The following is a 26,056-nucleotide window of genomic DNA, read 5'->3' as shown; positions in this document are numbered from 1 at the left end:
TTTATAAAGTATGGAAGAAGTTTTATCAATGCCCTGCCCCTCCCAAAGTCGGGTTCACAATCTGAAGACGTGTTTGGCCTCTCGTATGATTCACTTCCCATGTGAATTGCAATGAAAAATAAAGTGGATCTCATGTCGGGGGCGAAATGGTCATGGAAGCCCAGGGGTTTTGGCAGATAATGAACAAAATTATGTCTGAATGCAGATTTTTTTCTTCTCCTCCGATTGTACTTTCAGCAGAGGGAAGGAGAACACCATAATTGTCAGTTCGTCTAAAACAGAATTACAAAACCTTACCAATGTTGGTATTGACGGATGACAATCCACCTTCTTTGAACGCAAGAGACTTTAAAAACTATCTTCATCTGTTCATCTCTTATTTCCAGACCGGACGGTATAATTCTCCAGTACGGAGCAACAAACGTCAACCGCTTTCGTCTTTTCGCTGAAGAGCTTTCACTCCGCCAGCTTCTCTCTTTCAAGCTGCAGCTCCTTCTCGTACGCCTCGACTTCCTTAAGCATTTTTTCTTTTTCCTTAAAGTACTTGCGGAACCAATCGATGTAGTCCACCTTCTCTTGGGCGCTCAGGAATGCGTTCTTCGAAAGCCCACAGGTGACGAGCTCCATGAAGTGGCGGATGGGTCCGTCCTTCGGGAAGTCGTCCAAGTGTCTTTCCAGAAATAGGTGGTCGTAAAATTCGGCGTCCTCTTCTAAACCTAACCGAGGCAACCACGATGGGGATTAAATCATTGAAAAAAACGACCGGCCAGAAAAGAAATATCGAAAAGGACAAATGGAATGCATGTTCGCAATATCCTATAGCCTACTAATGGGAAGGTTGGGGGGGGCTTTTTTGGGGGGGGGATGTCAATAAATGTGCTTGAAAACTGAACAAGACATCCAGAATTTTCGCAACAACATGCGTTGTCCTAGACTGCAGACCCACTTCCCCCCCTCTGTGGAACCTAAAATGACCCTTCTGAAATAGTTTATCTGGATTTCAGTAAAGCTTTTGATAAGGTTCCACATGATATTCTTGTTGACAAGTTGGTAAAATGCAGTATGGATCCTAATTCTGTCAGGTGGATCAATAACTGGTTGACAGATCGTACCCAGAGGGTACTTGCTAATGTTTCAGCATCCTCTTGAAAAAGAGTGACAAGTGGAGTACCCCAAGGATCTGTCCTGGGGCCTGTGTTGTTCAACATATCTTAAAATGCCCTAAGTTTTCTTTATACCGCCAGGGGATATCCGATATTCTATCTTCCCTTCAACTCCATAGTAACGAAATGGCAGCGATCAGTAAAACTACTTGATAGCAAGGATCCCAAGCGGACCGCCCGCATTGCAAAATTTTTAGCAAAGGTTTTTTAGTATTAACTCCCTGTTTTTAACAAAATTGAGTAACTCTGCCTGACTCTTATAATTGTACCATTTTGTATCTCCTTACCTGTATTGTTTTTTACGCCAATAAAGGCTTTTTGTATCTCTCTATCTTAAAATGATTTGGATGAGGGATTAGAGGGGATACTTATTAAATCTGCAGATGATACTAAACTGGGAGGGGTAGCAAACTCAACTGAAGACAGAATCAGAATACAGGATGATCTTGATAGGCTCGAGAAGTGGGCTAAACTGAATAAAATGAAGTTCAATAGGGACAAATGTAAAGTTCTGCATTTAGGCAGGAAAAACCAAATACACTAATACAGAATGGGGGAGACTTGCCTTGGCAGTAGCATGTGCAAAAAGGATCTAGGAGTCTTAGTAGACCATATACTGAACATGAGTCAGCAGTGTGACTCGGTGGCTAAAAAGGCAAATGGGATTTTGGGCTGTATCAAACAGAGTATTGTGTCCAGATCATGGGAGGTGATGGTACTGCTTTACTCTACTCTGGTTCGGCCTCACTTGGAGTACTGTGTTCAGTTTTGGGCACCCCAGTTGAAGAGGGATGTAGACAAACCGGAGTGTGTCCAGAGGAGGGCAACAAAGATGATGAGGGGTTTGGAGACCAAGACATATGAAGAAAGTTTGGAGGAGCTTGGTCTGTTTAGCCTGGAGACGAGATGACTGAGAGGGGATTTGATAACCATCTTTAATTATTTAAAAGGCTGTCATATAGAGGATGGAGCAGAGTTGTTCTCTTTTGCCCCAGAGGGACGGACTAGAACCAATGGGATAAAATTAATTCAAAAGAAATTCCATCTAAACATCCGTAAGAAGTTCCTGACAGTTAGAGTGGTTTCTCAGTGGAACAGGCTTCCTCGGGAGGTGGTGGGTTCTCCATCTTTGGAAATTTTTAAACAGAGGCTGAATAGCCATCTGACGGAAAGGCTGATTCTGTGAAGGCTCAAGGGGGTGGCAGGTTACAGTGGATGAGCGATAGGGTTGTGAGTGTCCTGCATAGTGCAGGGGGTTGGACTAGATGACCGAGGAGGTCCCTTCCAACTCTATTATTTTATGATTCTATGAATCCTGCTCGTGGGGCACACTCAGGAACAGGATGAGGGGGGGCATTTGGGGCTACCAAGGGAAAGTGACGTGGGAAAGTCACACGGGATGTGCAGAAGTTCTTGCACCCACAGTGCTTTTATTACTATTATTATTATTCAGTTTATTGACCACATCCTCTCTGCTAGCAGGTCTGGCCGGCTTACAACATTTATAACCAGAATTTGGTAGAATACAAAGTGCAGCGAAAATCATTAACAATTTATCATTACTAAAAAATGCTCCTTTTCCTGCCCTACCACCATTTTGCTCTGACACTTTACCCGTATTTCAGACATATGGATAGTGGACAAACGGGACGGGGGGGGGGGGCTACAATAGGGGGAGGTCGAACTAGGGAAGAGAGAAGGGATGGAGGCCGTTCTTCTAAATCGCCATGGCCTCAACTGTAGTCCTGGTGGAAGAGCGCCATTTTAGAGAACCTGTGGACTAGACAACCCTATCCCCATCGGCAATTGCTTCCACCAGGCAGATACCAGAGCCAAAAGGCCAAAAGAGCTCTGGTTGAGGCCAGGTAAATCTATTTGGGGCCACCAACAAGTCACTATTTACTGAACACAACACTCTTTGGAGCACATAGTGGGAGAGGCGGTCCCTCAGATGCACAGGCCTCCATGTCTTCTCCCACACCAGTCACTTATAAGAGCTAGAGATCTCTTTTTTTAAAGATCCTGTCTTCCAGTAGGCAGACCCAAGGCAGTTCTGCCACCTATTCTGTCCATCTGCCCACCCTAAAGCATCTCCAGCATGGTACCCTCACCAAAGCAGCACAGGTATGTAGCCGTTTGATCCAAGAGATGGTTGGAATGTTCTTAGATCTTTGCCCCTTTCAGAGAATCCTGAAAGGCACACGGAACGTGGGGAGCCACAAACAAGCAGCAGGGTAGGTGGGGAGTGGAATTTCGGGATCGGTGAGGCAAATTGCTGCCGATGCAAAGAACTCCTGCTTACTCAAACTTTGCTTCGTGGTGACCTCCTGTGCTCCCGTCTGTATCAGCCGGTGACCCTGCTTGTGACTCATAACTGATTCACACGCACATGTTGCTCGATGACTCATCCTGAAGCACATGAGCTGCGGCAAGGCCTATGGTGGCCGAGGCCCTCAAGGAAGCTATGTCCATCCTCACCGACGACAGAGGCTGGCCTGAGTGTGACCAGCCCTCGCTAGTTTCCTCCTGTATCTGCATTTCGGTCTAAACCTTACCTGCCTGGACACACCCTGACTGGGACAGCTCCAGCCTCAACCCTGCCTGTTGCCCTTGGACTTCGCAGCTGAGTCACGACGTGATAACACAGCTTCTGCACGGATGGGGGGCGGGGGTAAAGTATGACTCCTGGTGACGAGGGATTTCTTAAGATAGCCTCTCCGGTTCCCTGGAGAAATGGCCTGAACTACCACAGAATTGGCCTGAACTATCACATGAGGCTGGGAGTTCAATCCCAGCAGCTGGCTCAAGGTTGACTCAGCCTTCCATCCTTCCGAGGTCGGTAAAATGAGTACCCAGCTTGCTGGGGGGTAAACGGTAATGACTGGGGAAGGCACTGGCAAACCACCCCGTATTCAGTCTGCCATGAAAACGCTAGAGGGCGTCACCCCAAGGGTCAGACATGACTTGGTGCTTGCACAGGGGATACCTTTACCTTTATCACAGAATCACTGAGTTGGAAGGGGACCTCCAGGGCCATCTAGTACAAACCCCCGCAGAATTAAGGAAACTCACAACTACCTGCCAACCCATAGTGACCCCAGTTCAATACCCAGATGAGCCCCCTCCCAAAGAAACCCCAGAATCCCTGGCCAGTCTGGCCTCAAATAAATTCGCCTCCGACCCCAAACTGGTGATCAGCATTCCCCTGGGTAAGCAAGGAAGGGCTACGAAAGCCAAACGCTGACACCATCCCTTCTGCCCACCCGCTCCCAATCAGCCCAAGTCCATGAAATCGGCAATGAGAAGACTTCCGCTTGTTCATTTGTAAAATTAGCACCCATCGGCATTAGGCGAACGAGGGAGGGGCTTTGACTGATTAAGAAAGAAACAAAGACAGAGGAGAGCAACGGAAAAGAAGTCTCCAAACCACAGGCCCTCATTAATGACGGGCTTCCCTCCACAGGCAACATCTGCATGCCACCTGGTCATGACGTTATGGCACTTTGTCGACGTCCCCCCTCCTGGAGAGAAGGTTTTCGGGTTATGGTGCAAGCTGGTTTTTACGGTTTTAACCTTTGCTTGTATTAAATGCTGCGAGCTGTTCTGAGCCCACAGGGAAGGGAGGCACAGAAATTTAAAAATAAAGAATCTTGGAGAGCCTGGGTTCGACCAACTGCCCTGGTTACCGGTTTGCTTCCGAATCAAGTTCAAGGTACTGGTTTTGACCTTTGAGGCTATATGCGGACTGGGTCCGACCCATCTGCCTGCGGGACCACTTCACAGAATCACAGAGTTGGAAGGGGCCACACAGGCCATCTAGTCCAACCCCCTGCTCAACGTAGGATCAGCCCACTTGTCCCCTTATGCCCTCCGCAGGGCACTTCGCTCTGCGGGTATTAATTTGTTGAGCGTTCTGGGCCCCCGGGGAAGCATGCCTGACCTCTATCAGGGCCAGGGCCTTTTCGGTCCTGGCCCCTACCTGGTGGAATGAGCTCCTGGAAGAGCTGAGACCTCTGTCGGAGCTCTCTGGGTTCCGCAGGGCCTGCAAGATGGAGCTCTTCCGCCAGGTTTTTGGTTGAGGCCGAGCAGAGTACCGGGGGATAAGAGTAAGTCCTTCCCCGTCCTTGTACGATCTGGACCCCCTGGGAGGGGTCTTACGTAGTGTGCTGCCACAGCCAGGAACAGGTGATTGAAGACTAAGGGCCTAATATGGGATCATGGGATCGCCATCTGTGTTGTTTTATCTGTTTTATATTGTATTTTATTATGGGTTTTATGTTTTATATATTATTGTGAGCCGCCACGAGCCAGCCCGTCTGGGAGTGGCAGGAGAAAAGTCCGATAAATACATTAAAATAAAACACAGCCAGAGGAATGAGCCAGCTTGGATCCTCTGCTGCCCTTTGTTGGCACGGCAACCACAGTTCCTCCAGCGGAACGGCCTTATTTGGTTCGCAGAGGAGGAGAGGGTGGCTTCTGCTGACCTCCGTCTGCAGCAGACTCCTGATTGGGCCTCCACATTCTTCCTTTTGGTCCACTGACCCAAAGGCACTTGACTTGGGATTGGGAGAAGGTTTCAGGCAAAGGAGGATGTGAGGAACTTGCCTTCCTCTAGAACAGGGGTAGTCAACCTGTGGTCCTCCAGATGTCCATGGACTACAATTCCCATGAGCCCCTGCCAGCAAACCCTGGCAGGGGCTCATGGGAATTGTAGTCCATGGACATCTGGAGGACCACAGGTTGACTACCTCTGCTCTAGAGCAGGGGTAGCGAAATTGTGGCTCTTCAGATGTCCGTGGCAGGTAGCATACCTTGACCTTTCCCAGAAACTCCTCCCCACCCCCACCACCCCCACAAGAGAGCAGGAAGCAGAAATGGACCCGCAAAGACAATTTTCAGGACACAAACCGATTTCATTGTTAATTGGAAACTCCCACAGCATTCCTTCTTTCGTCCACTCAATCATTTCCTCAAAACCGTTCCGAGGGGGTCGTTGGCCAACCACGGATATTTCTTTGGCGAGCTCCAAATCCCAAAGGTTTGGTTTCGTCACTGTGTTGGAAAACATAAAATGACAGCAGGTCACGGTTGCCCCTCCAAAACGGCTGCCGGCCAAAGATGACAAAACGTATGAACAAAAACAAATTCAAAATTCAGTGTGGTGTAGTGGTTAGAGCAGCCAGTCTCAACTTTTTTTATCAATGAGAAACCCCTGAGACATTCTTCAGGCTTCGAGAAAGCCCAGAAGGGGCACAGCAGTACAGAATACAGTTGTGAGCATAGCTGTGGACATGCTCAGATGGTCCCCTCCCTTCCTGGTCCATCACTGGCCATTTGGGGGTGGGTGGGAATGGATAGATGTGACCATATATGATCATATCATCTGATAACATTTAACACTTTTTGGGAAAATATATAAATTTAATTGTCTCCCACTCATTCAGGAAACCCTTCCAAGGCTGTTGAGAAACCCCAGGGTTTCATGAAACCCTGGCAGGGAATCTTGGGTTAGAACATTAAACGAAGAGATGAGAGACTCAGCTTCAGAAGTTGGCTGAGCGACCTTGGGCCAGTGACAGACGCTCAGCCTGTCCTACCTCACAGGGTCATTGCAGGGATAAAATGGAGGACAGTAGAAGAACGTCAGCCCTATTGTGCTCCTGACTGGGGGAAAGGTGGGCATAGACCAGTGGTTCTCAGCCTTCCTAATGCCGCGACCCTTTAATACAGTTCCTCATGTTGTGGTGACCCCCAACCATAAAATTAGGCAAGTGTTCTTTCACAGAAATTAAACCAAAACTGATCAATGGCATGAAGATCCATTGTTCATGATTGTATATAAATTGGGTTCCCCCCCCCCAGTTCAGTTCTGCCTCTTGTCCCACCATGCTGATCTCGCTCTTTTCCACTGCTCCATAGACCCCGTAAGGCTCTTGTGTGGAGGCACCCCTTCCCTCTCCGTCCAAGCTGCTTGCCCTGCTGCGACCCCTGTGAAAGAGTCATTTGAACCCCAAAGGGATCCCCACCCCCAGAGGTTGAGAACCATTGGCATAGACAAAGCAAATCACAAAATAAACATAGTGTGCTGGTGAAAGAAAATCCCACGCGGTGCCAGGTGGATCATGAAAGTGAACTCACTTCCCAGCTCAAAAATATTATTGCTATTATTGTTGTTGTTATTACTATTTAAAGTTAAAAGCAGGGAACTGCTTTTTTAGGGCATCATTTCCCTACCCATCACAGCCTCCACATCTGGCTGATCAACAGAAATCCCAGTTGTACAAAATTTCTAGGATGGACGGAAAGAACAGTGATAAATATTGTTGAGTCTTAAGAGAACCACCAGATGGACGCGCGTTGTCACGTCGTGATTTTGGACAGAAGACCTTTCTCTGGATCGTGCTCTAGGTTCTAGCTCCCTTGTCTAAAAAAAGGCACACCTCTCTCCCGCCTTCCCTACCCCTACCCCTGCACAATTAAACCGCATGGAAAAGTTGACTACGTCAGGCCTTATTTACAAACATAAGATACAGAACACCACCAAAGGGGAAAAAATAAACTGGGTCTTTAAAGGGATGTGCGATTGTGGGCGATTGTGTTCTAGAAGTCTGTGGTGGATCGGAAATGTGGGAAATCATTTAGATGTGACTGCGTGGTGAAGACATTTGAAATGTATACCAATGTAAGCTGATCTTGAGAAGCTGCAGATGTTTTTCCTCTCAGAAATCTACAAGCAAGGGCTCTGGGGCAGGCGTAGAGGAAACCATCCTAAACACACAGGGTAGAGACACAACTTTGGCCCTAGGATCTTATGCATTAGGATCCTGTACTTGAAACTCAGCTTCCCCAAACTGCTCCTCCGTTCCAATGGCAAGCAATACGATTCCCCCGGTGCGGGGGCGGCCTCTCTGAAATGGGTCAAGCCTTGATAGAGGCACTATAGTCGTGGCAAAGGAGGGACTGGATCTCCGCTGAAATGGGGCAACTGGTCTGAGGCCGGAAAGAGCGGCAATCGGGGACGGCCGACTCCGGGAAATGGAGGCCGAGCCGAGCAATGGGCATCGAGGCACTCAAAGGAGCCTCCCCGTCAATCTCAACAATGGAGGATAGGCCTAGGAGACAAATCTCACTTTGGCACCTACAAGGTTGGCGTTCCAACATTCCTACGAAGGCTGATGCAGATTCCGTCAACTTCTGTTAACTATATGCAAATGACACTATTGAACAGACTGTTCTCTGTGACATTGTTACATGTTCTATGTTCTATGACATTTTACGTAAACTGCCCAGAGCCGTATGGAAGGGCGGCAGAAAAGGAAAGGAAAGGAAAGGAAAGGAAAGGAAAGGAAAGGAAAGGAAAGGAAAGGAAAGGAAAGGAAAGGAAAGGAAAGATAGATAGATAGATAGATAGATAGATAGATAGATAGATAGATAGATAGATAGATAGATAGATAGATAGATAGATAGATAGATAGATAGATAGATAGATAGATAGATAGATAGATAGATAGATAGATAGATAGATAGATAGATAGATAGATAGATAGATAGATAGATAGATAGATAGATAGATAGATAGATAGATAGATAGATAGATAGATAGATAGATAGATAGATAGATAGATAGATAGATAGATAGATAGATAGATAGATAGATAGATAGATAGATAGATAGATAGATAGATAGATAGATAGATAGATAGATAGATAGATAGATAGATAGATAGATAGATAGATAGATAGATAGATAGATAGATAGATAGATAGATAGATAGATAGATAGATAGATAGATAGATAGATAGATAGATAGATAGATAGATAGATAGATAGATAGATAGATAGATAGATAGATAGATAGATAGATAGATAGATAGATAGATAGATAGATAGATAGATAGATAGATAGATAGATAGATAGATAGATAGATAGATAGATAGATAGATAGATAGATAGATAGATAGATAGATAGATAGATAGATAGATAGATAGATAGATAGATAGATAGATAGATAGATAGATAGATAAAATTTGCGGCTGCCTCGTTGACTATACAAAAAACCACGTGTGTCCAACACAGGTTTAGCAATATGTCGACAGGCAAAAAGAAACACACACACACAGTGGTCCAGTCTTCTGATTTTTCCACCAAGGAACTGACCTACCTGCTTCTCCCCAGCTCAGGAACACACGTAAATTTTATTGCATCAGATAATCTATATGGTTGGCTGTTAACGGCTTGTCTACTAACCTGTTTCAAGAGCTCCCTCTGGTGCAGGAGAAGGGACAGTGAAAATATTAAGCCTTTTCGTTGAAAACAGTGATTTCCTAGGTTTAAAAGAAGAGAGAGAGAGAAATTTCGCGTCATTTAGAAGAACGGTATTAGCGTGTCCCACACAGAGGAGCTGTTTAGGAGGCTGCACGTTCTGTGTGTAAGGCAAGAGAGGAAAATGTATATCTGCCCGTGATGACAAAATGCACGCTTCATCATCTCTGGGTCATCTACTGACCTCTCCCAAGTGAGGCTCCTGGGGGACAAAAAACCCTCCGGAAAAATGACGGGGGTGGGGGGTGGGTGGGATGGAGGCCCACTTTCCTCTGCCAAAAAATAAACCTTTGGATCCAACCCATTCTACTTATCTACCCGCGCAGGGTAAATGCCTCCTTCTAGTACTAGAAGCCGCTGCCCTGAGGTGAATCTGGCTTCCCCGGTGAAATACGAGCCATCTATTTACAAGCCGTGTTACAAAATCATTCCTGCATCGGTACATTGCCCCTCCTCCTCCGTACGTTGCTCCTCGTCACCTGCACTGACGTCCGCGCGCCAAAGGCATGCCCAGGAAGCAGCGCATTATCTCCAACCTAATCTTCACTGAGCACAGGGTGCTGTGGGCTGCCCACTAGAATCTGGGCTGGCACTGCGACAGCCTTCCCAGTGGCAATGAAGTCAGGCCGAGGAGCACCAGGAGACATACCTTCTCATCCCTCTATATCCACGTAAAGCATTTCTGTCCATCAAATAGCCTCGTTCATCTTCATCAAACTGAATCTGATTGGACGCCCGGGAGGCTTCTCGAGTCCCAGTTTTTTTTTTAATCTTCATCTTTGTAACGATGTTGCTGAAAGATCAAGAATATCCCACATCTATTTCAATGTTGTTCTTTGCACAGACCGCAGCTACTGGTTTTTTAATACTCTTGTGTTAATGGAAATAGATACAAGATACAAAAAGCCTTTATTGGCGTAAGTGTTAATTGAAATGATTGGATGGATGGATGGATGGATGGATGGATGGATGGATGGATGGATGGATGGATGGATGGATGGATGGAGGGTTGGAGGGTTGGAGGGTTGGATGGATGGATGGAGGGTTGGATGGATGGATGGATGGATGGATGGATGGATGGTTGGATGGATGGATGGATGGAGGGTTGGATGGATGGATGGATGGAAGGTTGGATGGATGGATGGAGGGTTGGATGGATGGATGGATGGAGGGTTGGATGGATGGATGGATGGAAGGTTGAATGGATGGATGGAAGGTTGGATGGATGGATGGATGGATGGATGGAGGGTTGGCTGGATGGATGGATGGAGGGTTGGATGGATGGATGGATGGAAGGTTGGATGGATGGATGGATGTAAGGTTGGATGGATGGATGGATGAATGGAGGGTTGGATGGATGGATGGATGGAAGGTTGGATGGATGGATGGAGGGTTGGATGGATGGATGGAGGGTTGGATGGATGGATGGAGGGTTGGATGGATGGATGGAGGGTTGGATGGATGGAGGGTTGGATGGAGGGTTGGATGGATGGAGGGTTGGTTGGATGGATGGTTGGATGGATGGAGGGTTGGATGGATGGATGGAGGGTTGGATGGATGGAGGGTTGGATGGATGGAGGGTTGGATGGATGGATGGATGGATGGATGGATGGAGGGTTGGATGGATGGATGGATGGATGGATGGAGGGTTGGATGGATGGATGGAAGGTTGGATGGATGGATGGATGGAGGGTTGGATGGATGGATGGATGGATGGAGGGTTGGAGGGTTGGATGGATGGATGGAGGGTTGGATGGATGGATGGATGGATGGAGGGTTGGATGGATGGATGGAGGGTTGGATGGATGGATGGATGGATGGATGGTTGGATGGATGGATGGATGGAGGGTTGGATGGATGGAAGGTTGGATGGATGGATGGAGGGTTGGATGGATGGATGGATGGAGGGTTGGATGGATGGATGGATGGAAGGTTGAATGGATGGATGGATGGAGGGTTGGATGGATGGATGGATGGAGGGTTGGATGGATGGATGGATGGAAGGTTGGATGGATGGATGGAGGGTTGGATGGATGGATGGTTGGATGGATGGATGGATGGATGGATGGATGGAGGGTTGGATGGATGGATGGAGGGTTGGATGAAATGATGGGTGGGTGGGTGGGTGGATGGATATTTTTTTAAATCCCTTCAGGGAGGAAACTGCAAATTTTCCCCCAGGGGCAAGAGATGCTCTCTCTTTCCCTCTTGATTGGCTATGACAAGATGGAACACAAAGCTTACAGATTTCTACAGGGGCGCTTTTTGCATTGCCAAGAGCTCAAGCAAGCAAGGAACGATTGGCCTCTTAGCACAGGATTCAGCCAGACAGCCAAAGCAGCAGCTTTGAAGCTACACTGGCCCACGAGGGATTATCAAATACCCTGTCTGGGATGCCGTCCAGGAAAAACGAGAAACAATGCAGTATTTAAATAGTTGGCTCTGAAGGCACCTAACCCAGTTGCGTCTCTGACACTTAAGCACACGTCTAGCCCTGTTCAAGACATGGAGGTCAGGCCACCCGTGACGCGTTTGGCCCCAGCCCGGCCCCAATACCCTGTGATCCTTGGGGGAAAAGGAACAGACAACAAAAGTTCTGATTCTGAACAGTGAGAACAATATTTCCTTGTTTCTCAGGGTGTCTCTCAGCGAGCCAGATTTAGGCATACTGATAGCAGGAAAAAAAGCCAAGGAAACCAAGCAGTGGAATTCCTTAGGACAGCAGTTCTCAACCCGGGGGTCGCAACCCCCGAGGGGTTGTTTGGCCTTTCTCGGGGGGGGGGTTGTGGCGGTGGCACCAGGACGCTGGCCTCCTCCTCACCGCCTTGGAGCTCACTTGAGCCAGCATGGAGGAGGCCAGCGCCCTACTGCCGCCGCTGCCGCTCCGGCCGTTGCCGCCATCTCTCCAGTGACGCTGGCCTCCTCAGCACCACCTCAGTAAGCTCCGAGGAAGCACGTAGGAGGCCAGCGCCATGCTGCCGCCGCTCCGGCTGCCTCCACCACTGCGCCACACCCCCTACAGCGAGAGCGAAGGCGGTGTCTTCCCATGTGTGCCACCGCATGTGCGCAAGTGCGCTGCTGCATTTGTGCATGCTCGGCAGAGCACCGCCCCTGCTGTGGCGGAAGCATGGCGGTGCCGGTTGAGAACCGCCACCTTAGGAGTTAGTTTTGTGATGCAGGACGTTTTTCCCAGAGAGCTCCCCTCTGCTCGCTAGATACTTTTTCACTCTCACGGAAAGAACCCTTCGGGCACCTGGGCTCGTAAGGGATTTCTTGCCTCTCTTCTTGGTGAAACTGCTTGGCACGCCCCGTAGTTCAGCAGCCAGGCGAAGAGGGAAAGCAAATTCTCTCCCCCCAGAAGAGCCCTTCCTATCTCCAAGCTAGTCACTCTCCCGCTTTTTTGGGGGGGGCGGGGGGGGAACAGTCTAATCCTCAGAGCCTCTCCACAGATGCCCCAGGTTAGCCTGATCTCAGAAGAGAATCAGGGTCAGCCCTGGTTAGTTCTTGAATGAGGGGTCACTGTTAGTCGGCTGCCAACTCGACGGCCTGTTACGTGCACACACTGCTCTGAGCTGAGACCCAAGAAGACTGGAGGGAGAACAAAGAGCAGGATTGTCTCCATACGGAACTCCTACTACAGAGAGAGTTGTCCTGCTGTTAAGCTACACCAGCCTTTCTCAACCTTGTTACCACTGAGAACTACCTGAAACATTCTTCAGGCTACGAGGAACCCCAGAAGTGGCGCCATTGTGTAAAATGTGGTTAGCTACTGGGGGGGGGGGAACATGACCATATATGGTCATATAACCTGCTAAATGTTTCACAGTTTATTTTACACATACACACTGCCCTCCCAGGCCCATCAATGCCTACTGGGGGGGGGGTCAACATGACTTTATATGGTCATATCACCTGATAAATGTTTAACAATTACATACACACACAATATATATATATATAATTAACTCCCTGCCATTCGGGAGACCCTTCCAGGGCCATCACGAAACCCTGGTTGAGAAAGCCTGAGCTTCATCAAACAAGCATCTACATTGCATCCATTGCTTGGAATCACAGTGACCGTGATGAAACTCGAAGAGAGTCAGGATCCGTCAGAACGCCGAACCTGGCCTATTTTGTAATGAAGGTAAAAGGTAAAGGTATCCCCTGTGCAAGCACCGGGTTATGTCTGACCCTTGGGGTGACGCCCTCTAGCGTTTTCATGGCAGACTCAATACGGGGTGGTTTGCCAGTGCCTTCCCCCAGTCATTACCGTTTACCCCCCAGCAGCAAGCTGGGTACTCATTTTACCGACCTTGAAAGGATGGAAGGATGAGTCAACCTTGAGCCGGCAAACTCAACCCTTTTAAAATGTATTTTTGGCAACAGTGATGCCACCATTTCCATGGAGAGAATCCTCATTCAACCTTTGAGTCCCTGTACTCTTGTTATTCCCATTTAACATTCAGCCCTTTTTGTGTCGGTAAAACAAGCGGATCCTGGCTAATCTTGATATCGTAGCCTATCAGTGATCCCATAACCCAAGCCAGGATATATTTTGTGGGAGGGGGGGGAATGGGAATTGCCTAGCTCTGCATCACAACCATGAACTTCTTTGGTGGTTTCCCATCTGAGTACAGATCCTGCTTAGCTTTCAAGATCTCCACGGCGCAGGCTTGCTTGGACCATCCAGGTCAGGGCCCAGGAGACATAATGGCAGGCCAACATGATACATGTCTATACAAAAGATTGAGCCTCTTGTGGCACAGTGGTAAGGCAGCAGACATGCACTCTGAAAGCTCTGCCCATGAGGCCAGGAGTTCGAGCCCAGTGGCCAGCTCAAGGTTGACTCAGCCTTCCATCCTTCCGAGGTCAGTAAAATGAGTACCCAGCTTGCTGGGGGGTAAACGGTAATGACTGGGGAAGGCACTGGCAAACCACCCCGTATTGAGTCTGCCATGAAAACGCTAGAGGGCGTCACCCCAAGGGTCAGACATGACTTGGTGCTTGCACAGGGGATACCTTCACCTTTTATACAAAGGATAGGAGGGTGGGACCCAGTGAAACGAACAGGACGATCAGGGACCCTCGGATGCCTGCATGGAAGCACAAAATAGCGGAATCCAGAGTAGTAATTTGGCACACAGAGCGTCTTCAATCGTCAGCACAATATCTTTTTTTTATTTTATACGACGATCACAGAGCAGGATATAACACAATATCTATTTAATGAAATGATCCCCAACGCATTTCGCTAAATGGCATTTTACCAAGGGATTCCGCAGCCGTAAAAATGAAAACATACGATAATTAGTGCAGAAGTGCAAGTCCAAATGGGAAAAGGATACGTCAAGAATGCGTATGAAATCATGACATTTTTTTTTCAATTTTGACTTATACTTCAGAACTAATTATTGTTTTGTTTCCATTTTTACGTTTGTGGGATCCCTCGATAAAGCGGCTGGATAAATGCTAGGAATCATTAAACAGATATTGGGTTGAAGACTGAAGTCTCCTTGTGTGTCAACTTACTACACTGGATTTTGCTATTCTGTGCATCCTAGTGTCCCCTGTATTGTTTTCCCTACCTGCCCTGCCACATGCTTCAGTTATGTCCTAGCCTCCAAGAGCAAGGCAGTTCTAGCTTTGCTCTTTTGTCACAAAACTGTTCTTCTTCATAGGTATCTCTATCACACACGGACCACCTTCCAGAGCATTTCACGCGTCTGATCTAGCTTTGCGACACTTTCAGATAAACCTCTGGCCAAAGCTATTCTGCCGTTGCTCTTCAAATACTGCCTTTTGGGGAAATGGCGTGGAGACAAAAAGAAAAAGAGGCAAAGGTACAAATAAGACATTCGAAGGCATTTAAAACCCATTACAATAAAGCCACATTTTTCAATTCTCGGGTTCTAAAGGAGCGCACAGGCTTTAAAAAAATCAATCTGCAACAGAACCAAAGAACGATCAGCACTCGCTTGTGTGTTGCGATTTAACTACAGCAGCATAGTTCACTTTGCAAACCTTATGTCGGGGGCTCCCTCTCTTTTACGCTCCTCGGTGATGTGCTTGTGCTTCTTCAGCAGCTGAAGCAGCTCTGAAGTGGTCTTTTTCTTGTCCAGCGGCATAGAAGAGGCGACGGCCGAGGCAGCAGCAACAAGCTCAGGGTTGAGTGGCTGGCTGCTGGAAGAAACATGTGTGAGCCAGACCGACCCGTCCCTTTCCGTCCACCTCCCCCAAGTTCTAGGAGTCGTAGGAAATTAATTGAGGAGAAAAGCTGCGGCACTGGAAGAGAGCCTCCCTGGCCTGTTGTGACTTGCATGGACATTTATGTACTTCTTTAACGTGTGGCATGTGTGTAATGTAGCCAGGAGATCCTAAGACTGTCCGGCTGCCGGGCAAGAGACATTTGGAGGTGGTTTGCTGTGGCCTGCCCCTGCGTCACAACCGTGGTGTTCCTTGGAGGTTGCCCTCCCAAGCGCTAGCCAGGGCCGCCCCTTCTTAGCTCCAGGGTTGTGCGAGTCAGCCGCCAAATTGCACAGCCCTACTTCCGAGATCTGATGGGATCGCGCTTGCCTGGGCTATCCAGGTCGGGATATTCTACACATAACAGGACCAGCGTCCTTACGCGTCTTGATTTTCTTTTCAAAATGAAAACAAGTCTTTCAGCCTTCACTGTCATGGCGTCAAAGTTTAGAATTGCCCCCTGAAATCTCAGAGGACGGCTTAGATCCGGCTTAAATTTCCCATCGGCAACACCAAACGTTTGTGCCTTCTCCTTCCCGGTGACCTCTGTGAAATGCTGCTCCCAGGAGACAGGGGACCCTAAGGAATGACAGGAGGGTGGAGCTGCAGCAGGAGGTGGGAACTGCCCATTTAGTCTGGGTCCAGGCCCACATGCCTTGCTCCATTATCATCATCATCCTCCTCCACTCCCAACAAGCTGGCTTATGGCAGGTTACAACATTAAAAACCCCACAATAAAATATAAAATCGGCAACTAAAACCATTCTGAATCCGATGATCAACTAACCCTCCCCCCACCCCTCTGTTCTCATCTGCCTTTTCTCATCTGCCTTTTTCTCAGTACTGCTGCCTGGAGACACCTGCTCATCGTTCGTCGTCCAGAAGGCAGCAGAGGTGCCGAAGCTCTGGTGTGGCTTACTGGAAAGAGATACAGGCATTTTAAGGCCTACATCCTCAGTCTGCACATGAGTTTTAACAAGGCAGTTTCTCAAATGCTTTATCACAAAGATGGAAGTGTTGCTCGTTCCAGATGTGCAACAGAGAAGAAAATTATTTTTTGCTCTATAAAACAGGGGTAGCCAACCTGTGGTCCTCCAGATGTCCATGGACTACAATTCCCATGAGCCCCCGCGAGCAAACGCTGGCAGGGGCTCATGGGAATTGTAGTCCATGGACATCTGGAGGACCACAGGTTGACTACCCCTGTTCTATAGGATGATGGAAAGTGCGGTCAAGTTGCAGCTAATGCGCGGTGACCATGTAGTGCTTTTAAGACAAGAGTCCAATAGAGGTGGTTTGCCATTACCTGCCTCTATGTAGCAACCGTGCAGAGTGTCCTGCATAGTGCAGGGGGTTGGACTAGATGACCCATGATGTCCCTTCCAACTCTATTATTCTATGATTCTAACCCCAGACTTGGCGGTCTCCTACCCAAGGACGAACCAGGGCTGATCCTGCTAAGCTTCTGAGATCTGGGGAGACCGATTCCTTCTTATCAAAGGAAAATCTTTATTGGAAGTGGTACCGATATCTCATTCCGAAGTCTCATAACGAACTGGGCATGGCTTATTTCATAAATGCTACAACTCTACAAACCTTACTAGGCCCTAGATCTTCACAATAGCCTTTCCTCTCCAATTAAGAGGGGCAGGTGGCAAGTAATTTGATAGAATTCTGTCAGAGACCTTGGAGAAGGACTCTCAGTTAGAAAAGACAATACAGCCCTTGATAGATCAACGGGTACTCTGTAGAAGGAAAATGTGTATGTTGTTTGCCTACAGTGCCATGGTTGGTAGTGCAACTGCTCGACATGCCAAAGGTCCCAGGTTCAATCCTTGGCATCACCAGTTAAAAGGATTAGGTAGTAACTAGGTGATGAGAAAGACTTCCACAGGAGATCCCAAAGAGCTGCTGCCAGACTGAGCAGACAAATACTGGCTTTGATAGGGCCAATAGCAGTGGTTCTCAACCTTCCTAATGCCATGATCCTTTAATATAGTTTCTCATGTTGTGGTGCACAGCCCTACTTCCGAGATCTGATGGGATCGCACTTGCCTGGGCTATCCAGGTCGGGATATTCTACACATAACAGGACCAGCGTCCTTACGCGTCTTAATTTTCTTTTCAAAATGAAAACAAGTCTTTCAGCCTTCACTGTCATGGTGTCAAAGTTTAGAATTGCCCCCTGAAATATCAGAGGAAGGCTTAGATCCGGCTTAAATTTCCCATTGGCAGCACCAAACGTTTGTGCCTTCTCCTTCCCGGTGACCTCTGTAAATTGCTGCTCCCAGGAGACAGGGGACCCTAAGGAATGACAGGAGGGCGGAGCTGCAGCAGGAGATGGGAACTGCCCATTTAGTTTGGGTCCAGGCCCACATGCCTTGCTCCATTATTATTATTATCATCATCATCATCCTCATCCTCCACTCCCAACAAGCTGGCTTATGGCAGGTTACAACATTTAAAAACCCACAACAAAATATAAACATCGCCAACTAAAACCATTCTGAATCTGATGACCAACTAACCCTCCCCCCACCCCTCTGTTCGGCAACACCCCTGTCCAACGCCTCAGGGGAGAAAATGCAATAGGAGGAGAGCCTGAGGTCCTGGCCAAACTGAGGGGTCTTCAATCTTATTGCCACCCGGCCTCAACCAAAGGCCCACTGGAAGAGCTCCATCTTGCAGGCCCTGTGGAACTGAACAAGCTCCATCAGGACCCTTGGTTCTTCTGGGAGCTTGGTCTACCAGGTTGGGGCCAGGACCGTAAAGGCCTTGGCCCTGATCGAGGCCAGGCGTACTTCTTGTGGGCCGCGGACCACCAGCAGATTCATACCTGCTGAGTGCAAGGCCCTGCGGGATGCATAAGGTGATAGGCGGTCCCTCGGATATGTGGGGCCCAGACTACCGGTGGCCTTGAAGGTTAACACCCAAACCTTGAACTTGATCCGGAACGCGATCGGTAGCCATTGTTTACTGCATGACCCGGCCACACTGAGAGAGATCTGAGGTTGTAGTAGAAACCTCAATGAAACCTAGTGTGTGCCAAACTCCATGCTTGGAATCATCATCATCATCATCATCATCATCATCATCATATTATTATTATTATTATTATTATTATTATTATTATTATTATTATTATATTTCTAGCCTGCCACTCCGAAGAGGCTTGTGGCGGGTTACAACATATAAAACCCCAATAAAAACGACCCCCTAAAACAGGGGTAGTCAAACTGCGGCCCTCCAGATGTCCATGAACTACTATTCCCAGAAGCCCCTGCCAGCAAATGCTGGCAGGGGCTTCTGGGAATTGTAGTTCATGGACATCTGGAGGGCCGCAGTTTGACTACCCCTGCCCTAAAACATTAAGAAGTACTAAGTACCTAAAAACCGAGGGATAGAAAATAAATTGGCTGCTTTCAAGGCCCTTGTATAAAATGAAGATGCGGCCTCATTTGGAGGGCAACCAAGTTAATTAGGAGCAGTTAGAGCACCTTTCCTACATGGAAAGGCTGGAATCTGGACCTTTGAGTCAAGGTAAACAAGGCTGCTAAGGAAAGACATATAAAACCATGCAGGGGGCAAAGAAAGTAGGTCAAGGGAGATTTTTCTCCCTCTCCCGAAACCTGGAACTTGGGGGGGGGGGCACCCAATGTATTGTTGGGAAATATGTTCAGGACAACAATAATAATATTTATTTTTGTAGCCTGCCCTTTCCAGTAGGCTAAAGGCAGGTGACAGCACTATAAAATATACAAAATCATATAATTTATGTGATTGAAACAATTAATAAATAAGTTTAAGACTAAAATTAAATAATTAAAAGCCCCCTCCTAAGAAACCACTAGGCTAGTTTCATGGGAGGATTGTTTCTTTGGGGGGAGGGGGGTTCTTGGAAAGGGCCCTGCAGTTTCCTCAATGGTAATTTCCTGGCCTCAACCATAGGCCCATCTTACAGGCCCTCCAAAACTGCTGAAGGTCACTGATCTCCTCAGGCAGAGCGCTGCACCACGCCAGGGCCAGGGCCAAAAAAGCCCTTGCTCTGGTTGAGCCCAGTTTTACTTCTTTTGGGCTGGGGACAGACTTACCTATCTTTCATGAATCTACCTAGCCCCCTTTCAAAGCTCTCTATTTATGTGGCCATCACTATATCCTCTGGCAGCCAATTCTGCATTTTAATCAATCTCTGTGTAAAGAAGTTTTTCCCTTTGTCGCTCCAGAATCTACCATCATTTGACGTCCTCAAGCCTTACCTCTTCGCTTTGTCTTCTGCTGCTTTCTGGAACATGCTGCTGGTGCTCTCCATGTGCTCTGGCAATTCTGCCGTTTGATGCTTCACTTTCTGGGCTTTCAACCTCAGAAGTGTCTTCTTTGAACTTACTTCTACCTTCATTTCACTAAGGATGTTCAGCAGATTCTTCTTTGCATTAACTTTCTTCAATTCCCCCTTATCCTTCTCATCTGCCTTTTTCTCAGTACTGCTGCCTGGAGACACCTGCTCATCGTTCGTCGTCCAGAAGGCAGCAGAGGTGCCGAAGCTCTGGTGTGGCTTACTGGAAAGGGATACAGGCATTTTAAGGCCTACATCCTCAGTCTGCACATGTGTTTTAACAAGGCAGTTTCTCAAATGCTTTATCACAAAGATGGAAGTGTTGCTCGTTCCAGATGTGCAACAGAGAAGAAAATTATTTTTTGCTCTATAAAACAGGGGTAGCCAACCTGTGGTCCTCCAGATGTCCATGGACTACAATTCCCATGAGCCCCCGTGAGCAAACGCTGGCAGGGGCTCATGGGAATTGTAGTCCATGGACATCTGGAGGACCACAGGTTGACTACCCCTGTTCTATAGGACGATGGAAAGTGCGGTCAAGTTGCAGCTAATGCGCGGTGACCATGTAGTGCTTTTAAGACAAGAGTCCAATAGAGGTGGTTTGCCATTACCTGCCTCTATGTAGCAACCCTGCAGAGTGTCCTGCATAGTGCAGGGGGTTGGACTAGATGACCCATGATGTCCCTTCCAACTCTATTATTCTATGATTCTAACCCCAGACTTGGTGGTCTCCTACCCAAGGACGAACCAGGGCTGATCCTGCTAAGCTTCTGAGATCTGGGGAGACTGATTCCTTCTTATCAAAGGAAAATCTTTATTGGAAGTGGCACCAATATCTCATTCCGAAGTCTCATACGAACTGGGCATGGCTTATTTCATAAATGCTACAACTCTACAAACCCTACCAGGCCCTAGATCTTCACAATAGCCTTTCCTCTCCAATTAAGAGGGGCAGGTGGCGAGTAATTTGATAGAATTCTGTCAGAGACCTTGGAGAAGGACTCTCAGTTAGAAAAGACAATACAGTCCTTGATAGATCAACGGGTACTCTGTAGAAGGAAAATGTGTATGTTGTTTGCCTACAGTGCCATGGTTGGTAATGCAACTGCTCGACATGCCAAAGGTCCCAGGTTCAATCCTTGGCATCACCAGTTAAAAGGATCAGGTAGTAACTAGGTGATGAGAAAGACTTCCACTGGAGATCCCAAAGAGCTGCTGCCAGACTGAGCAGACAAATACTGGTTTTGATAGGGCCAATAGCAGTGGTTCTCAACCTTCCTAATGCCATGATCCTTTAATATAGTTTCTCATGTTGTGGTGACCCCCAACCATAAAATTATGCAAGTGTTCTTTCACAGAAATTAAACCGGCACTGACCAATGGTGTGAAGATCCATTGTTCATGATGGTATATACATTATTTTCCCCCCAGGGTTTCTCAGTTCAGTTCTGCCTCTTGTCCCACCATGCCCATCTCAATCTTTTCTGCTGCTCCAGACAGACAAATGCTCTATCCCGATCTACCTCACCATGCCATTGTGTGGATGGCGCCCCCCCTGGCCAAGCTGCTTGCCCTGCCGTGACCCCTGTGAAAGGGTTGTTCAACCCCCAAAAGGGTCCCGACCCCCAAGCTGAGAACCACTGGGCTATAGTCTGATTCAGAATAAGGCAGCTTCCTCTATACTTCTGAGTCTTTAAGCAAGAAGTACAATTCCAAAACTTGCAGTTTTACAAAGGGTTGCCCGTTTTACTTACTAATTACCTTGCAAGGGTTAAATCAGGGCCAAAACGTTCTGCTAAAGCAGCTGTAGACTAGTCCAATCGCAACTAACATCTTTATGTTTTTGAAGGGAACATTTTCCATCCCCCAGGGAATGCTGCAAGGGATCCAATGGACATGTATCCTTGACAACTTCCAGGGGAACTTTGTGGGCCTGTCAAGGTCAGTGTTGTCTATTGAGAATGGCAGTGGCTTGCTATGCATCTGAAAAAGAAAGGCTTTTACATCATCACCTCCTATATGATCCTTTTAACTGGAGATGCCAGGGACCGAACCTGGGACCTTCTGCATGCAAAGTAGGTGTGCTATCCTTCCCACCCAAACCTCATAAAGCTGCCTTATATCAATTCAGGCCACTGGTCTATCAAGGTCAGCATCACCTACCCTGACTAGCAGCCAGGCATGCCAACCTCCAGGTGGGATCTGGGGATCCCCCAGAATTACAGCTCAACTCCAAGCCACAGAGATCAGCTCCCCTGGAGTAAATGGCCATTTTGGAAGGTGGACTATGGCACTATGCCCCATTGAAGTCTGTCGCCTCTCTAAACCTCACCCTCTGCAGGCTCCACCCCCAGAGTCTCCAGGTTATTCTCAACCAATCCTAGTGGGGCCCCAGGATCTCAGGCACAGATCATTCCTATGACCTACTATATGCAGTCTGGCTACCCTTGAAACTGGTCTCCTGGTAGGATAGCCAGTTCTGGATTGGGAAATACTGGGAGATTTGGGGGATGGGGCCAAGAGTGGGCAGGATTTGGGATCGGAAGGGACCTCAGTGGAGCATTAAGCTATTGAGCCCACCCTCCAAAGCAGCCATTTTCTTGAGGGAAATTGATCTCTGTAGTCTGGAGATGAGCTGCAAAACCAAGGGACCTAGAGGTCCCACCCGGGGACTAACGTCTCTAGCCGGGAGTGGACAGGATATGGGGCAGGGAGCATAATGCTACGGAATCCACCCTCCAAAGCTGCCATTTTCCTCGGGGGAAATGATCTCTTTCGTCTGGAAATGAGCTGTAAAACCAGGGGATCCACAGGTCCCGCTTAGGGGCTGACATGCCTAGCTAGGAGTGGGTGGTTTTTGGGGTGGGGAGGGACCTCAGTGATGCACGATGCAACGGAACCCACCCTCCAAGGCGGCTATTTTCTCCAGGGGAACTGATTTCCATCGCCTGGAGATGAACAATAATTCCAGGGGATCCCACCTGGGGACTGGCATCCCACTCAGCAGCCCTGCAGTCTACCTATGGGGAGAAAGGGGAACACTTGAGCTATTCGCCCCCTGTGAAATAATCAGCCCGAGGAGGAAGCTGCCCGGGTTGCCACCAGCCGCCTTCTCCGCTTCGGCCTCCACGACGAGCCATAAGAGTTGCTGCTCGCCCCCCGTACCTGTCCTGAGCCACGAGGCCATTTCCTGGGGTACGGAGACAAGCGCGGAGCCTCCCGGCCCCGAAAACGCCTCTCCGCCACATCGTCCGCGGAGCAACGAGGAACCCAGCCACAGCCAGCCCGCTCGTCTCTCTAATCGGCCCCCCATAAGCCATTTCCGCCCTCGGGTCCGTCGCGATAACCCGTCCGGGGGGAACACGTGAAACCCGAGCGTTGGGTTCCGGAGCTGAGAAGGTTCCTCCGCATGGAAGAGAGATCTCTTGGTCTCTTGTAGACCTCCGAGCCGACTTTGGGGGTGGGGGCAACAAAAAGCACACGTGGGGACGCGGGGGGGGGGACGGACGGGGACCGCAGCCCATTAAAAAATCTCTGGTTTGTAAGGTTTTAAGTCAGGAAGAGATCAGGTTTGGGACCCCACAAACAAACTAGAGCTGCGCCAGAAAACATGGAAGTTATATCAGTCTCATTTTGTTTTCAGTGTTTAGTTCTTTGGTTATTTCACCGTTAAGGGCGCTATGGGACCTTATAAGTAAAACGGATTTCCAGACAGGGTTGCCGGCTCTGGATTAGAAAATAACTGGACACCTAGTGGGTGGGACCGGAGTGGGTGGAGAGGGACCTCTGTTGAGTATAAGGCAATGGAGTCTATGCTCCAAAGCAAGCATTTTCTCCAGGAGGGCTGGCATCCCTATCCAGGTAGAGTTGTCAGTCTCCAGGTAGTGGGTGGAGATCTGCATTTATCTCCAGATTCAAATTCACCTGGAGAAAATGGCTGCATTATAAGTGGAAACCCATGGCATTATACCCCAATAAAGTCCCTGTAGTTTATAAACGCCACCCTCCTCAGGCTTCACAACCAAAATCTGCAGGTATTTCCCAACCCAGAGCTGGCAACTCTAGAGACAAGCACTGGCATGCTGTGAATGCAAATGCGGAAGGTTTGACTACTCCGTGAGAGCTTGATGCCGCAGTAGTGCCGAAGTCAAACAGATGGACCCTGATCACCCCACTGGGTGAGAGACCCGGGAGCCAGAATGAACAGACTGTGTATAAACATATTAATGACTAGAATGAATATATGGAACAACACATAGGGAGGAATTGTGGGGTTCACAATTTGAGATTGAGTCATCTTCCGATAGAACTCTTGGAAAAGTTAAACTTTTATATGGCAAAAAATTGCCCATTAATTTTGTTACTGCTTCTATACTTGCTTTCATTCTTCCTAATCTATTTTTCACTCTTTCCTCAAACTTCCTTTCTGTCTCCCCCCCCCCCCCCCCACTTTCCATAGTCATTTCCTTCCTGCCTTTCTTTCATGGACAACACAAGATAACAGGGTCTGGGGATGAAGACTATTCAGTAAAGATCTGACAAACCCAAAATTAGATGCAGATAACCTTTGAACCCTGGTATGCGAGAATTTGATGTGTTTTAATATTTTATCCTTTGTTCTATGGGCCTGCAAGTCATATACTGAATTTACTGAAATATTACATCCCCTGCATGGAGCTTCAAGAACACCAGTAGTGATGTTCCACTGAAGAACTGTTAATGTTCTATGTCAGGGATCGGCCAACCTTTTTGTGATTCTGAGGGCACCTTAAGAATTCTGAAACAGCATAGTGGGTGCAGCCACAAAATGGTGGTCACGCAGTGGCTGCTGCAGAAGGTGGAGCCAGCCACAAAATGGCTGCTGCAGTTCACCTCCAATTACAGAGTGAATATCTGTACTGTAGTGGGAGTTGCTGTCAAAGCAACGTTTTTAAAAATCTTCACACTCAAATCCCCAATAATAAATCAAAAGACTTGCCAAGTAGAATACCCATCTGGTCCTCCCTCCTTTCTAAACCACTAGATGGGCACCAGAAAAGACATGGATGGGCATACTCTACGTACTCTGTGTATAGCCTGTTAGCTGCTGCATAGGTGTCTGATCCTATTTTCCCCCATCTCTCCCAGCAGTGAGAAACATTTTTATTCAGCTGAGAGTGATGAATTTAAGGAATCCGGCCAGGCATAGGAGAGGCAGCCCAGTTTAAAAGAAAGGAAGGCTTCCCATTTAAAACGGGTTTACAATTCATGTCATCCCATGCTTTTGCACGCTCTACTTGTAAAAGTGCTGATCTGTGGGCAAAGTGTGACTTCAAATGATTTAAGTGTGAATTCAAATGAAACAGAGGCTGGATAGCCATCTGACGGAGAGGCTGATTCTGTGAAGGCTCAAGGGGGTGGCAGGTGACAGGGGATGAGCGATAGGGTTTGGAGTTTCCTGCATAGTGCAGGGGGTTGGACTAGATGACCCAAGCAGTTCCCGTCCAACTCTATTATTCTATGATTCAGTATTGGTGAGGAATGATACAGAAAATCCAAAGCGGGCAATCAGATTGGGAGGGGGGGAGGAATCGAATTTAGGCTACTTCTGTACTACCTCTTCAGAATCCTGCTGAAGGTGGCTGACAATTAAAAACAATGTCACGGGATAAAAACAAGCTGTCTAAAATAAAAGGCTGCACCCCCAAACCGTTGAATTTCATCTCATCATTGTGGCTTGACAAAAAAGATGTGTTCGTGCGAAGCAAAAACTATACATAAGAAATTGTATGAGTGTAATCAAATAGCTTCTGCTTCAATGCAAAAAAAAATCTCTTCCTTAAGTCTTCATTCTGAAACAATTTCTAGTAAATATTGTTTTTATCAAACTTCATATGGAGAACTAAAACATTTTGATCTATAAGATAAATATAAACAAGGAGCTATACCATCATCTTGGAATATAAAGGACTAAATCATTGTGGTTTGGGCACAATCACTTGCCCACATACCA

General features: G+C 47.7%; 1 protein-coding gene across 2 annotated transcripts; it reads right to left on the bottom strand.

The window, feature by feature from the left end:
- On the bottom strand, positions 1-23,399 carry MRPS31 (mitochondrial ribosomal protein S31). Of its 2 annotated transcripts, none has more exons than XM_077312372.1 (7): positions 23,230-23,399; positions 19,988-20,287; positions 15,510-15,668; positions 10,138-10,281; positions 9,414-9,490; positions 6,072-6,215; positions 1-716 (listed from the first exon to the last, which is right to left on the bottom strand). In XM_077312372.1, the coding sequence occupies exons 1-7, from the start codon at positions 23,382-23,384 to the stop codon at positions 457-459; spliced, it is 1,239 nt and encodes a 412-aa protein (XP_077168487.1). In that variant the 5' UTR covers positions 23,385-23,399; the 3' UTR covers positions 1-456. The 2 variants fall into 2 exon arrangements, with proteins under 2 accessions (XP_077168487.1, XP_077168495.1); XM_077312380.1 differs by having other exon boundaries at positions 15,510-15,665.
- Positions 23,400-26,056: the final 2,657 nt, after the last annotated feature.

This window comes from Paroedura picta, chromosome 1 (genome assembly GCF_049243985.1).
Source record: "Paroedura picta isolate Pp20150507F chromosome 1, Ppicta_v3.0, whole genome shotgun sequence".
NCBI lineage: Eukaryota > Metazoa > Chordata > Lepidosauria > Squamata > Gekkonidae > Paroedura > Paroedura picta.
The sequence above is the reverse complement of the archived record's forward strand: the minus strand, read 5'-3'. Positions and strand labels throughout refer to the sequence as shown.